Here is a 15,465-nt window from a genome sequence, read left to right on the forward strand (position 1 = left end):
GGGGGGGGATATTCCATTCTCCCAGTATTTTTCGGAAAGGTGCAGCAGTGTTACTCCTGCAGACATGTTCTGAGGAACCATCATGTATGGCTTCAAGTTGTGGCTGGTAATGTCTGAGTGAACTCTGATGGCACAGTTGTATGTATCATAGACATGCTGCATCCTCATGTGTTATCTCTCTTGTGTCCATATTGTGGTACTATTTTTCAGCAGGACAATGCACATCCACACACGGCAGGTGACTCTATAAGTCATCTGCATGTTGTTGAAGTACTACTGTGCAAAAAAAGCACCCAGATTCGATCTCGAGAGAACATGTATGCAGTGACGTCGAAATTCAACTTGGTCCTTGTGTCAGTATTCAGGATACGAAGACCCACTTACAACAGATGTGAGGCAGCTTGACTCAGGAGAACCAACTGAATCAGTGAATGCATTAATGTAACCTGGGGTGCAACATCATACTGATTAGTGGGCTCACACTGCCAGTTATCTGCAAATTTTAGTGACTTTTGTATTAACTAAAATAACATCCCAATCATCTTAACCCATGATGTTGCATGTGTTTTACTTTTTTTCTCAGGCTGTCTATGTATAGAATTAAACCTTAAAATCTGATAACTTAAGATTAATTTTATGACCTGGTAGGTGCTTCCTTTTTTTCTTAATTTTGTTAGGTTGTCTGTCAACAGAATACAATTTTAAAATTTCAGTACATAAGAATAATGTTATGTCCTTCCACTGTACATATTCACAACAGTTGAAAACAGTAATTAACACACAAGTTATTAAACAGGTGCCATATTTTAAAAATGTGTGTTTTGACACTTGTGTTGTGTTCTTGACTATCATATAGCTTCAGAAATTCAGTGCAACATTTGGAACACTGAGCAAAATATTTAAATATAAACCCCCCCCCCCAAAAAAAACAAGAATTACACTTGGTACGACTATGGTGATGTCGTTAATGTTGTACTAAAGTGAGAAATGGATCACGAAGAACAAAGATGACTGTAAAGTACAAGCAGCTGAGATGTGATCCCTGAGGGGAGTAGAGGGTAGTACAACATGGAATGAACAGGCCACACAACTGGGTTATGCTATGTGCTGATGCTTTGTTTTCCTCCTGTGCAGAGTACCTGCTGGGCGACGACCTGCTGGTGGCGCCGGTGACGTATCGCACGGCCACGAGGCGCGACATCTACCTGCCCAAGGGCTACTGGCGGGACGAGGTGGACCCCGAGCACCCCACCATACGGGGCCCCACCTGGCTCTACGCCTACCCTGCGCCGCTCAACACTCTGCCCTACTTCACCAGGGTCAGCTCCTAGCTTTTACTGGCTAAAAGCGAGCGCAGTTTCTATGAAGGCTGGCACGACCTTATATCAATATATCAGTGACACCGTGTTTACAAGAACATGTAAGACAGCTTCTGGAAATAAAAAAATTCAGTTAACATGACTTGTTTCTTCTGTATTGTAGAAGATTTCTGTTTTTCTAATGTGTAAAAGGTGGTGCATGCGAATTGCTCATTCAGATTTGTATTTAAAAAATAATGGAAAAATTAAATTGAAAACTACAAAAGAAAGCCATGTTTACACACGAATGCATAATGTGAATGTAAAATGACACGTTCAACATTATTACGATTAATCGTACAAATGATCCATGGTACATGAAACTAATAAACTAACTGTACAAGATACAGGCTTACACTTGTTCTATGTTGGTGGCATTCGAATTCATTGGATATTACTCTTGCAGAGAATTGCTGTTCTGTGAACTACAATTAACGCACAAACGTCGCAACAGAAATCATTTACAAATCACAACACACTTTCATGTTTGTGTAAGGTAGGGTGAATAACAGAGCCAAATGCGGCTATTTCTGTTGTGGTAGTGTAATATTTCTGCCTTTAGCATCCATCATATTTAGATCCAAGAGCTTATCCTCAGAGCAGGATTATGCATTTGTATCAGAAAAGGAACACATTTAAATCGAAACATGACCTTAGCACAGCAATTGTGAACAGCTATCCGCTAGTGAATTAATGGGGCTTGATAATAATAATAAGAAATCAATCAATGTGTTTATATCGATCATCAGGTGGTAGTATGGACACTTTTTCAATAAACTACCAGAATTTCTAAGGGAAACCTGAACTACAAAAGTCAAAATTAACTCATGTGGAGATGTACATATAAACACAAACATGGTAAATAAAACTAATAGCACAGTTATAAATATCCTTCGGACTTTTGGCATGTCCCTGTTGGTTAATAGAGCAACAATGGTTGCTAAAAAGACTGAATCAGTAATCGACCATGTGTCCATAAATATGAACAGGGAAATGTGTGGCATAGCTGTAAATTATCACAGTCTCTCATACATTTTGTGCCAAATAACAAAATTGGATATGTAAAGAAAATAACTGAAGTACAGACCTACGAAAGGCTCTATCACAAATCAAAATAAAAAGATTTTTCAAGAGAACTAACAAACCAATGTTAGGATGAAACATATAAAGGAACCAATGTAAATGCAAAATTCCTTATGTCCTCAATATTGTGTGATGGTGTCACATAAAAAACTGGACAACAGCTGGTATTAGGAAGTTCTACTAATTCCTTCTGTACCTCAGCTCCATGACAAAGTGTCATAATGCACCAGCGTCCCTAAATTTCTAACATGGGTACAGAAAGACTTATAACAATTCACTTTGTGATGTTCTTGTCTGTGTTAATTTTCCCGTGATTTATGTCAACCATTACAGCAGATAAATAACTTTTAATCTCAGTCATGACTGTCCTACTTTTTATCCAAGGTTAAAAAAAACCACAAAGAAAACTTACAACCTTTTGTACCCCCTATTTTTGGTGTTAATGTGGCGGTGCTTCTGCTGTGTACAGCGGACAAACTCAACAATCAACTATGAAGGAAACATTAATAAAAGAGACAGATTCCAGGGGTGAATTCCTAACTGGAAATGGAGGAAAGAAGGGTCTACGAACATGTGTCCAGAAATATGTGGTGTGTATGCAGTGACAACAAATCCTCCCAGAACACAGTACAGAGCTGCAGCCCATTCATATCAAAAGATATGTCCAAAGTGGCATCCATGGGATGGAATGCACGTGTCCAGACGTCGCATCGCGTATTTCTGCAGTCTTTCACACGTTCCAGCGTCTGTCTGAATAGTGTCACAGGCATCATGAACACGTTATTGAAGTGTCTACACACCAGGAACTGGCTCAGTGTACTTCAGATGGCGCCAGAGGTGAAAATCCTGGGGGTGACCCAGCAGGCCATGCAACAGGGCCTCCATTTCCTATCCAACGTTGAGATGTTGAGGTTCTGGCAAACTGTAATGTGGAAGTGGGGTGAGCTCTGTCCTGCAAAAAACCACATAACCTGTTAACTGGCAAAGGCACCTTCTCAAGCAGCCCAGAATAAGTATCCTGCAGGAAGTCCAGGTATGTTCCTCCGTTGCAGCATTGTGGAACAATAAAAGGTCCAAGTGCATGGTCGCCAAGAATCCTAGCCCACACATTAATGCCGAACTGATGTTGATCAGACGCCCCTGCTGTAATCCTTGGACTCGTATCAAAGTGATAGGGATAGTAGCTATGCTCATGCGGGATACACATAATCGTACTTTGTCATATACCATGTAGGAGGACCACTTGCCTGGAGCTTGTGCTAGGGTTCATCTCAATATTCTGTCGAATCTCGTCCTCCAAATCTAGTGTATGCACAGTACGCTGCCTCCCTGCATATTCGTCTGTCTGAAAGGACCCATGTTCACACAAAAGCCCCAAAAGTGCTTAGAATGTTGTGTGATGTGATTGGTGTCGGTGAGGGTACTCGTTTCGGTATAGCCGTGATACCTTTCGATTATTTACACTTGCTTGGCCATACGCAAAAACAATCTCGGCTTGTTCCCGACGCGAATATCGGACCACTCTGCTGCTTGCAGTGTGCTGCGTCACTCACACAGCCAGTAACACACAAGGAACACACAGCATGTCATTTGTCAATGCCATCTACTGTGGCAATGATGCATTTCTGGACACATGGCCATAGGGCCCCTTTTGCTCCATTTCCAGCCGGGAATACGTCGCTGCAGTTTGCGGTTTCATAAATGTTCACCCTACATTAGGAATTCAGTGAAAAGAACAAGATTGCACTCGTTTGTCTTGTATGGTGACAGATTTTTTTTTATTATGAGCATTGCAGTGGTGCTCTTTCTGTCACACCTGAGATGCACCAGACACAACTAGCAACTTATTACTAGAAAAAAGCCATTATTAACTAAATAGTAGACAATGCAGAGGATAATATCAATGAACTCTGGGATGTAACAAAACAGGAAACAGTGAGAGACAAACAGACAATAACACACTGACAAGTGAGAGAAATAAAGTAATAAATGATCCACACCACTTAGAAAATTATGTGAATGGATATTTTTCAAATCTTTTGGCGAAATTTCAATCAAAATTCTCTATAACAGATATAAGACGTTTAAATAATTAATCACTAAGTAGAATGGTGCTATTGAAAACCATAAGGTATGAAGTTTGTAAAACTTCCCAAAACAAAACAAAAACAGTTTGTCAAATAAATTACCATTGTGTGTGTTGAAACAAAACATAGGGTATGCACACACCTTTATCAAACATAATAAATGATACACTCAAACCAGGAAAATTCTCAGAGTATTTAAAATTTCACACACAGTCTGTTTTCTGAAGTGGTAGAAGTGCAGAATCAGCCAAAGCAGAATTCACAAATATGGTACCTGATGCTCTTGACAAAGATGAGTGTGTCATTGGCATATTTTTAGATCTTTCAAAGGCGTTTGATACTCCTGACTACTAAATAAGCTGGAATCATAAGAAATGAGAGGCATATCTAATGACTGGTTGTGATCTTATCTGGCAGATAAGGTACAAAGAGCAGAGATGACACAGATGTCAAACACTTATCACAACCAAAACAAATTATTATACAGATTCGCTGAGGGAGTTTATTAAGATCAATACTTTTTCTGATATACATCAGTGACTTTCTCAGCAGCGATAATCATGAAAAAAATATTCTTTTTGATGATGACACCAACATTACAGTCTCAAAGAAAACAAGAAAACTTCCGTGAGAGAAAGAAAATGAAACCATCGAGGAAGGATACAATTGATCAATATTCAATAAAATAACACTGAACATGAAAACAAATACCACGAATTTCCGTCTGAAGTAGGAAGATGAGGCTGTTTAAATCAGTGTACATGTCATGTCTCAAATTTCAATTCTTAGTTGAAGCGTTGTACACACGCGAAGATATCTGCAAACAAAGTATTATCAGCATGTTATGCCTTAGAATTCTGTCATCAGTGTCCAACAGGTTTTGTCTTTTTGCTTCATATTATTCGTATGTACATTCAGGTTCAGCAGTAGAATTATTTTATGGGAAATAAACGCACAAAAGACGGAAATAAGGGTGAAACTGCAGACAACAGCCACAAGAATAATAACCAAAAATAGTAGTCGAGCTAATTATAGCCATCTGAAGGAAACGCTGGGACCTTAACATCAGTATGTAAGTACAACTACCAATCAGTGGAACAAAAAAAATGTGATAATTAATTACTGTAGAAACTGCTCTGTCCATGGCACTGGGATAAGATCTAGAATGAACATACATTTACCAAGAAAGAATCAACATAATTTCTACCAAGGAATAAAACCGTTCAATAAATCTCAAAAAGAGATGATTGAAACAAACTTTTTCGAAACGTCTGTTAAGAAGTAGTAGTTAAGCATTCTATAAATACTTGATAACATAGAGTAGGAATCTGATAAAAAAATGAGCCACAAAGAAACAGTAACATCGATAGTAAAATCTCCATCATTTTACAATGTACTTTCAAAGGTTTTTATTATGTCTTATTCTATTCTAGAAAATGATGCTCCCAAACCTGTGCAATACATAATGCTAGTTTTTTTTTTTTTTAAGGACAGCACATAACACATTATAAGGCGATACTGACTCATTTTTTCAGACTAACAATTCAGAAGAAGTGGTAGACAAATGGAAACCAAATGTCATGACTAAGGTCCTGACATCAGTTGATAGTGTATGTAGTGTTACATTATAAAACAATATGTGTATAGTGTTTGTGTGGAGTGTCTGCAGTGACTGGGAATGATAATGAAAGAACGGTGGATCGTTAGCCATACAATAATGCATAGTGGGTATAAACTGAAAGAGTACATTTTCCATGTCTTCACTAAACAACTTCGGGCAAATAGTGTGAGGGGAAACTACATGTTCCATGCTTGTTGAACTAGAGCCTTTGTAGTTCAATTATGTTTTTGGATACTCTTAATATGTAGTACCATGACTTCTCCAATATCCATGTAAAAGTAATCTAAGGATGAATAAAACAACTACTACTACTTCTACTACTACTACTACTACTACTACTACTAGCCCCTCTTCAAGCTTGAGTTCTTCTCTGGCGGCGATGGCACCTTCCAGTAGTATAACCATCTACATCAAGAGTCTGGAGTGGCTGGGAGAGCATGACAGTGAATGCACACTGATGTACTGGCCACCTACTTCGCCTGATCTGAACCTGATGGCATACATCTAGGAGTTATAGGGCGTCTCCTCGCCCAAAAACTGCCATGCTGTAATTTATAGCAATTGAAAGACTAGTGTGGTGTCACATACATGTGTAAACCTACCAAAGAATCGATCTAGACCACTCAGAATCTCTGCTGTATCGCATCCCTAAAGTGGACAGACACGCTATTCAATGGGTAATCATTGTGTTTTAGTTGATCAGTGTACATTAAAGATACAAGGACAACCAACAAATTCCTGCATGATTGAAATCATGTGTCATTCCTATTACATAAGAAATTAAATGAGTTATGCAAAGGCCAATACTCCATAATGACCAAACTACAGCCTTTATTTGTCTTGAAAAGCAGAATGAAAATATACATTGCTGTCCAACTATATTCGCAGCAAATTAGAATGTGTTGTGACTTACTAGTTAGTGAAATCACATGGTAGGCTGTTCCAAGGTGAGTGCCTGCTCATAGGAGGCTGGGCACCCAAGGGCAGCAGTTGGCAGATGTGGACAAACGGGTATGTACAGGCAGCCAGGCAGCTGGTCTACACATATGTGACCTACTCCCAGTGGCGATTGCTCATCTTGTGCACAGCACTAAAATTAGGCTATTCTGCCTCGAATGTGAGCTCCTAATCGCACTAAAATTACGCCATTTTTCTTTATATGCATGCTGGTATGCAAATGCAATTGACTAAGAAGTGTTTTGTGGTGCTCGCTCCATGACAACTAGAAACCACTATCGAGTGTTGAAATGACTGGAAACCGCACATCCGCACCTCGTTCAGTTCAGAGAAGGGATGCAGATGTCTGTCTTAAACTGTGTTTGCTCTGAAGAGACAACTTCTAGCACTATGGGTGCTATTTTGATGACAGCACCAGTTCAATATTTTTCTTTGAACCTGTGTGTAGTGGGTTGTGCAAGAACAGAGTCTGAATTATTTTTGAGGGCACGTCGTCATAATGGCACAGTGGCTGAATGGTCTAATGCCCAATGTGGCAACACATGCCCTGGGTTCGATTTCCCCTGACACAATTTTTTCTTTTTCATTAAATTTTATTCCTCACAATATTAAACTACCAATTATAAAATTTAAATATATTTAAGAGGTTAAATTTATATATTTAAAACTAACATATTCAGTTTAGTTACGATTACTACTCTTGTAAGTCAAAAGGGTGTAAGCTAGATGGTGATAAAACAAAGCGAGTATACGAGGAAATTCTGTATGAAAGTGTTTTTTATAAATGCTCTGTAGATGATTTGCTACACAGGTTCCTTTCCAGCAGACTTTTGGAGTTAAAAGTGAAATTTAAAGAATTAGACAAATATGCTTTAAATGTAGATCTCACAACAGAGAGGCAAGGGACGAGGTTCAGCAATTTGGCTTACATAATACTGAAAATTTCGAAATACTTGTAAAATATTTTAATCATCTCCTTAATTCTCGGGAACTAATCCCTAACATCGAATACCCAAATACTATGAAAACGTAGAAGAAAATTTACTCCCAACTATCAACAAAATTGAAGAAGTTATTAAAACAGTGCAAAGTTGGTAGACAAGACTCTGTTTCAACAGATATGGTTTGTTATGGCCTCCTCCGAAAATAAAAATTAACTAAATTTAATCTTTGAGAAAACTTGGAAAACATAAAAACTTCCAGGAGGTTGAAAAGTGGCCTTCATACATACACTACATCTACATCTGCATCTACATAAGAAAGCCAATAAACAAGATGTTAACAACTACAGAGGAATTTCTTCGCACACATTGCACATCACGTACTTTCCAAGATTGTACTAAGCAGAGTAGAAACAACATTAGAGAGGCATTTAGGTAAACATCAACTAGGTTGTAGGAAAGGCAGATCATGCTCTGAATAAATCTTTAATCTGAAGTTAATCATATGCCACAGATAACTGAATTCAAAATAGGTTTGTTGATTTCCAAGAGGCCACTGACTGTATTTGCAGGAACTGTAGATAAAATAAAACTACGTGAGTAGAAGCAGACTGATGCCCTACAATATTCGGCCCGAGTGGTCTGTAGGAAAAAGTAATGCACTCAATGAAGATTTACGTGTAGAGTATGAGTAATAACCTTTTTTCCTTATATTTTATTCCTTGCAGTAAACTATTGGATGTAAACATTAAATACCGAGTGGTTATAATTAAACTTTTCCTATTTAACACGTTGTAACATGGAAACAAATTACCTTATGAGGACCAAAGTTGGTATCACTAATGTCAGGGATATTGGGAAGAGAAATAAACCAGAATCAATTCAACTGAAACACTTTTAATATGCTGCCACGGTACATCATACCATTACATACCGGTACCATTACTACAACAAAAGAGGCTCAATATGGCGCCCATCAATGTCCTGAAGAGTCTGAAAGCGCAAGATTGCATTCGGCACAGTAGAACGAAGCATGCCTGTAAGTAAGCGGGCTACCTCTCTTGACATGCTGCACTTCAGATCAGCACATGTGTGAATGTTTCCCTGGTAGCCTTTCGTTCAGGTAGCCCCACAACTAGAAATCACAGGGAGTGAGATCTGGTGATCATGCCGGCCAGGCATTTGGAAACGATCAGCTGATAATTCGATCGTTTCCAGATGTGTTTCTGAGAAGCAGGTGAACTTCACAGGCGATGTGCAGTGGGGCCCCATCTTGCATAAAAACTGTCACGTTCAATGTGTCTCTCTCCTGCAGGGCGGGTGTGGTATGCTGTCGAAGCATATCAAAGAAACGTTGGCCAGTCTCACTGCAAACCTTTGGTCCTCGAGCGCCAACCTGATCCAAAAAGAAAGAGGCCATTGATGAACATAGCTCTGAAGGCACACCATACGGCGACATGTTCACCATACAGAGGAACTTCAAGCACAGTGACTGGAGGTGAAGATACCCACACACGGCCATTCTATGTGTTCACCTCACCCATCAGAGAACAATCAGTTTCGTCTGTCCATAGGATGGTCCAGGGACAGACCTTGTCAATATAAAGTCGTTGTGCGTCATGTGCAAGCTACTGTACAAGATAGATCTTGTAGGGATATAATTTAAGATTGGTTTGAAACACCTCCATACAGTGGACCACGTGATATTCAAATATCGTGACACAGCAGGCGCTCTGGCTGACGATCGGGAATCACGCATAACGTTGTCTGCCACACCAACAGAGATTTCATCAACCAGCTGTGGTTCAACCGGTCGTCAGCCTTTTCCCAGAGCGACGCCCAGTTCTCCAGTTGATTCGGATTTCTTCATCATGCTCTGCACAGCAGGTGGAGAAAGAGAACCCTTCCATAATCCTTTCCGCTGGCGATATTCTCGAAGTGCAGCTGCAGAATTACTGTTGTTTTGATAATAGAGCTTCTCCACTAATGCCCTGCTCCTATAGTCCAAGCTCATGTTCACACGGCAACAAGTGTGATGCGACTGGTCAGGTGTGTGAGACAATTAATTTCAGTGACTGATCATGGCACCTGGTGGTCGTAGTTGGAGCTGGACGGTGGATTTGTGATGCATGGAAATAATGCACCCCTTACTCTGGAGATTAATGCTATCAAGTTCGTTACACATGTGGTAGGTCGATCGTTTCCAAATGTGTTTCGGAAAAGCAGGTGAATTTCACGAGCGATGTGCACTGAGGTCCCATATTATATAGGGAAATTTTAATTGTAACCACCCAGTATATCTTAACAGTTCAGTTTATATACGTGAAATTAATATATTCAGTTAAGTTGCGTTTACTAACCTTGTAAGTCATGAGACTACAGACCACAATATTGTAGCACATTGGTACAATTTTTCGCAAGCTGCAACTATGCACTGTACTGCCGTGGCCTTGCGTCCTCTAGGAAGGGTGGCCAAGTGGTTCAGCCATGCAGAGAACAGAGTAACAGGTCTTTGTGACCAGTCCATACAGGCTGTGCATGCCAGCGAGCTGGCGGAATTCCCCACTGGTGGAGCAGCATAATCTGAAGCAACATTTTGATTTTGTAAATCATTTATTTATTAAGCTGCCGGTCTCGTAGACTCAAAGCTTCTAGGCTAAGAAACAGGTCGTTAAAATAAATCATTTACAAGCGCAGCCAAGCAGTTATTATTCAAAATGCCATATTATGGATGCAGTTGTTCCACATACAAGCGAGGGAGCAACATTTGTTGTTTTCTTTGTGAACATCCCCATAAATGAATAAAATTTTGTAGACGTCCTCAGGTATGTTTCTTTTTCATAAAAAGGTAGCCAGAGTTATATCACAGAAAAGTCACAGTTTCTTGCAGGATAGCTTTCACCATTTGCATCTACCTTTTATTTCTGGATGCACAACATGAGCTATAGAATTGTGACAACATGTGAGTAAACTCTGTATGATAGGATGCCAAAAAGCATCAGAAACAATTCCGTGTGTACTTCAGATGCTGCCACTTTGACTCAGTATATTTGATGGTGTCTACAACATAACTGTGACAGTAACGGTGAAAGAATTGCCAGTGAAGTATATAATATTGCAAGAATGAAATTACAATGAAATGCAGACCATTAACTGCTTACAGGCGTTGTTCGAAAGAGCAGATACCATCTGCATATAACATTACACGAGGTTGCAAAAGTGACAACTTAAAGATTGTTGCGTGGCTCCCACAGGCAGGCGGTATTTACTTATCTTTCTGGAAATATGCTTACTGTTACTTTATTTACGTTTATTTAATGTTATTTACTGAAACTTTTTTAGCAAACAGACTTGCTTCTACGCACATACTAATCTCGTTAACACCCATGCGTTAATTCAGGGAAAAGAAAGTCCTGAGTACATCCGTTGCTTGAAATATCTGATAAATGAAGCTGATATATAAATTATCTCTCGTGATAGTGCCAGATATCAGTCATTCCTTGTAGGTAACAAGCGGCAAATGCAGAGAGCCATAATTACGTTGTTAGGACGAGGTTGAAGAGCTCATCATGACTAAGACAAAGAACTCAGTTTGACAGTTTGATAAAACTGTAATTTTAAATGATATCTCCAGTAAATCCCTTTCGGTGGTAGATTATTGTGTGAGAAAGACTTTTAAATGTCACATTTATCAAATATTTCAAAATCTGATCTTATCTTTACACAGTTATTGCTTATCTCTGATAGGAATCGTCAATTATAAAGGTACTACTGCTGTTAAGAACATTTTATTAACATATGGCTTTGTTTTACAAGAGGCACTTAACCCCAAACGACTGCCTACGGCTGTGCAAAAGTGGTGACGCAAGCTGCCATATATTATGAACTTCTCATACTTGTTCTGGGATATCGAAACGAAGCAGCGATTAATTCATGTTATTCCCCTTTCGCTCATAACCACCATGCATGCAATTGCGACTGCCTAGGGTGTTTTTCAAATTTTATCTAGACCATAATATTAAATTAAGCAACTGCTAGGTCCTGAAAGTATCGTTTGAAACATAGTGATGAAATGCAGTTCCCAGATACACTCACTATGAATAAAATCTGATTATTAATTAACCTGAAATCTACAGCTTTCAGCAGAAAATCTAGAGAATGCGAGAGTACTTGGCAAGAGGACACCTTTAACAGGAAATTTTGATTAAGACTGAAAATTTCTTACAGTGGTTAATAACCTACATTAAGTACCTGATCTGACATTAGATTAACGACGTAATTTAATAGTCCATCATTTATAGAAATGAACTTAAATGAAGCTACAAGGGAGCAACAAAGTAAATGATCTAAAAGGCAATGAAATGAAACTTCAAAACCCATGAAAACAGAGAAAACAATCATACAAATACAGATATACACAACATTGTAACATGAAGGAATTAAACTCCCTTCACCACTACTGAATTACACTGCAGCAAGATGTAGTGGTACAGAGGGGCTTAAGTATAATTCAGAGTTCTCTCACCAAACTTAATAAATTCCATAATGTCAGTGATACATGAAATTGTTGTATAAATTGGGGTTCCCTCTTCTTGGAATTATGTATCCCAATTTCGAAACATGCACCTAAGTTCAAGATTACGATATAGTCGCTGGAAGCTATAATTTTCTCCGAATGGAAGCCAACTTTAGCTTCGTTTAATAGGAGTCTAGTTGCTCAAAACCATCATCAAGGTTATAACGAGGAATCACACATCAGCACCGTTACGCTCGCGAATTTACAACAGCACTACAATGAAACAGATTCCTAGTGTTTCTCAAGTGAATGAGCACCAGATCTTCTGGCATGTGGCCCACGTTGGCATGAAGAAAAAGGGAAATCTAATTCAGACACCACTAACAAAAATTAATGAAATAAACTTCATGATACGAAACGGAAAACATTCGCAGTGCTTAATGAAATGAGTGGAGCATTTGTCTAATTAAATGAATATCTAACACAAACACAAAGGTGTACCAAAATGTGACCTGAAGAACATCCTGCTTACACCACTGTGTCCAAACCAAACTAGCTGCTGGCTCCTGGAGACAGAACAGCAGGAAACGCACTGATTTGCAGACAATCGAACCTTGTCAGCCATTAAGGAAAACCAACCAATGGCTGTTGCAGCAACAAGTGTTTTTATTAGAAGGAGTGTTGGTGGTTCATATTGCCAATATTTCAGAGAGAAACTGGAGAAAATGCTTTGTCTCGAAAATATGCATTTTCTTAGACCTCTCTGGGAAAGCTTAATAAGGTTGGCACTACCACCAGACAACATAGAAGAGAAAAGGATGCTGGTTATTACACAAAATAAATATTGTCACACTATAAATATTCTCTTCCTAGCAGACTACAACACATTGAACAACCATATACCCGAGAAAAAAAATTAATATTGACTAGTCATCCATCTTTCATTACCAGATCATTTGTGAAGACATTTTGGCAGACACATAAAATATGGAAGACCAGGAATTTTCTCATCCTCTTTTTCGTTACACAGGAGGTGACATTAACTCCCCATGAACACTTCAAAAACTACTTGATTTCCACACTTAGACTGATAAAGGAAAAAAAAATAACTGCTGAGATATACACTTCCTGTGCCAACAATAACACACATGAACATTACGCTGTGCACCTTGGCAAGCACAAAGTTTTTTCTCCACATGGAGAATGATAAAGATGACACAATAAAATGACAATATATTCATAGACATACATCAAACAGCAACAGCACAACTAACAATCATTATGGACACGTTTGCCAAAAAATAAATCCTCATTTAAAAGGATAAAACTTAAGAATTTACTGACTGTTCACCATATCTCTTTCTTTGTTTATAGTGAATTAATATTATGTAGCTGCAATGGAACAAATAAATAATTACATACTGATATATTTCCATTACTAGACTATTATGGTCAAACTTAAATATTTGACAAAACAATATCATTATTGGGAGTTTAGTCTTGTAGTACTAACAGATAGTGTTATAATTTATGATGCATTTCATTCGAATTCAGAATTTCACACTCCATGGATAGTTCCTCAGCATGTAAGGCTTCTCATTTGTATTAGCAATACAATGGCAATCAATATCTTATTCAGTTGTGTATCATGATAAAATATTATGTTCAAATGTGTTATTTACCAAGTCATACTCCAAACAATAAACTGGTTTCAAGGTGGCATATGGAATTCAGTGAAGTATTTGGTGCATTATCTTGTTCTGGGTTTTCGTTAAACCCTAATCATAATTTACTTTTATTTCCAAACTTCATGGATGTAAATTTTAGTCACAATTACACTACTTTGGAAAAAGCTCATAACCATTTTAAAGTACTGAGTGCTTTACCGAACAAGAGTGTAACTGGATAGAGTTTAAGTTATTAAAGCTCTTTCAAGCGTATTAGCACATTTTCCGCCGACTTCTCCAGTACACAATTAAAAGCATGCTGAGATTAATTATACTGGGGAATGCAAGATGTACTGATTTGTTCCTCTGCATTGGCGGACCTACTGACAGTTGCCAGTAGGTTGAGTATTGTATGGTAATGGAGAGCCATATTTGAATTGTTCAGGTTGCCAATCATATCGAGTGAAGTGAAGTCTGCTTATGCATACCATCTCATGTCATTGTTGTGACAGACATGATCAAAGAAACAGGTGTCTCACAATTGGCATGAATCAATTACACCAAAAATGTATACATTTCTGCTGCGCATCCTTCTCCATGTATAAAAGAGAAATAAAATATGAAAGAAAAATTATAACTGCCACCCCAATGTTAATTTGTTATTACTATTCCATGTTATTGGTGATCCAACAGTCCCTCTGGGATTTATATCTCTTGTGCCACTTCATCTATTGCATGGTCCATATATATGTATGTGTGTGTATATATATATATATATATATATATATATATATATATATATATATATATGTGTGTGTGTGTGTGTGTGTGTGTGTGTGTGTGTGTGTGTGTATATATATATGGGGGAGTCAGGAGGAAAGGTACATGCTTTAAGGGGTGATACTAGTGCTTGTAATGAACCTATGTCCTTTTCTTAAATGGTGCAGATGATGGTTAAATTACGATTTTGTTATGTTATGGTTTCTTTAATTATGTTCGTTTCCACACAGAAGATGTTCAAACAGTCCACTGTCAACTTCAATGCATGTTGTTGGTCTTGTAGACAGGTGTTGTGTCGCCGATCGGAGTTCAGTATTGCATTCATTTACCTGGGCAGACGCATGTAAAATACGAGCAAGAAGTTCCTCTCTTGTGTCCACTTTGCACTTGCAGACATCGCTCTTCAGCCACCCCCATAAACAGTAATCCAATGGGGTAAGATCAGGTGAATTCGG

The 15,465-nt window shown here is 38.4% G+C and overlaps 2 protein-coding genes across 4 annotated transcripts in view; both read left to right on the plus strand.

Moving 5' to 3' along the window:
• LOC126187985 (myogenesis-regulating glycosidase-like) overlaps positions 1 to 1,432 on the plus strand; it is a 60,139-nt gene extending 58,707 nt beyond the window's left edge. For all 3 annotated transcript variants that reach the window (XM_049929390.1, XM_049929389.1, XM_049929391.1), the window contains exon 6: positions 1,135 to 1,432. In XM_049929390.1, coding sequence (XP_049785347.1) covers positions 1,135 to 1,331 — 197 coding nt within the window. In that variant the 3' untranslated portion in view covers positions 1,332 to 1,432. The remainder of the gene's footprint in view (positions 1 to 1,134) is intronic.
• LOC126187986 (myogenesis-regulating glycosidase-like) overlaps positions 1 to 15,465 on the plus strand; it is a 53,569-nt gene that overhangs the window by 12,559 nt on the left and 25,545 nt on the right. The window lies entirely within an intron of this gene.

This window comes from Schistocerca cancellata, chromosome 5 (genome assembly GCF_023864275.1).
Source record: "Schistocerca cancellata isolate TAMUIC-IGC-003103 chromosome 5, iqSchCanc2.1, whole genome shotgun sequence".
NCBI lineage: Eukaryota > Metazoa > Arthropoda > Insecta > Orthoptera > Acrididae > Schistocerca > Schistocerca cancellata.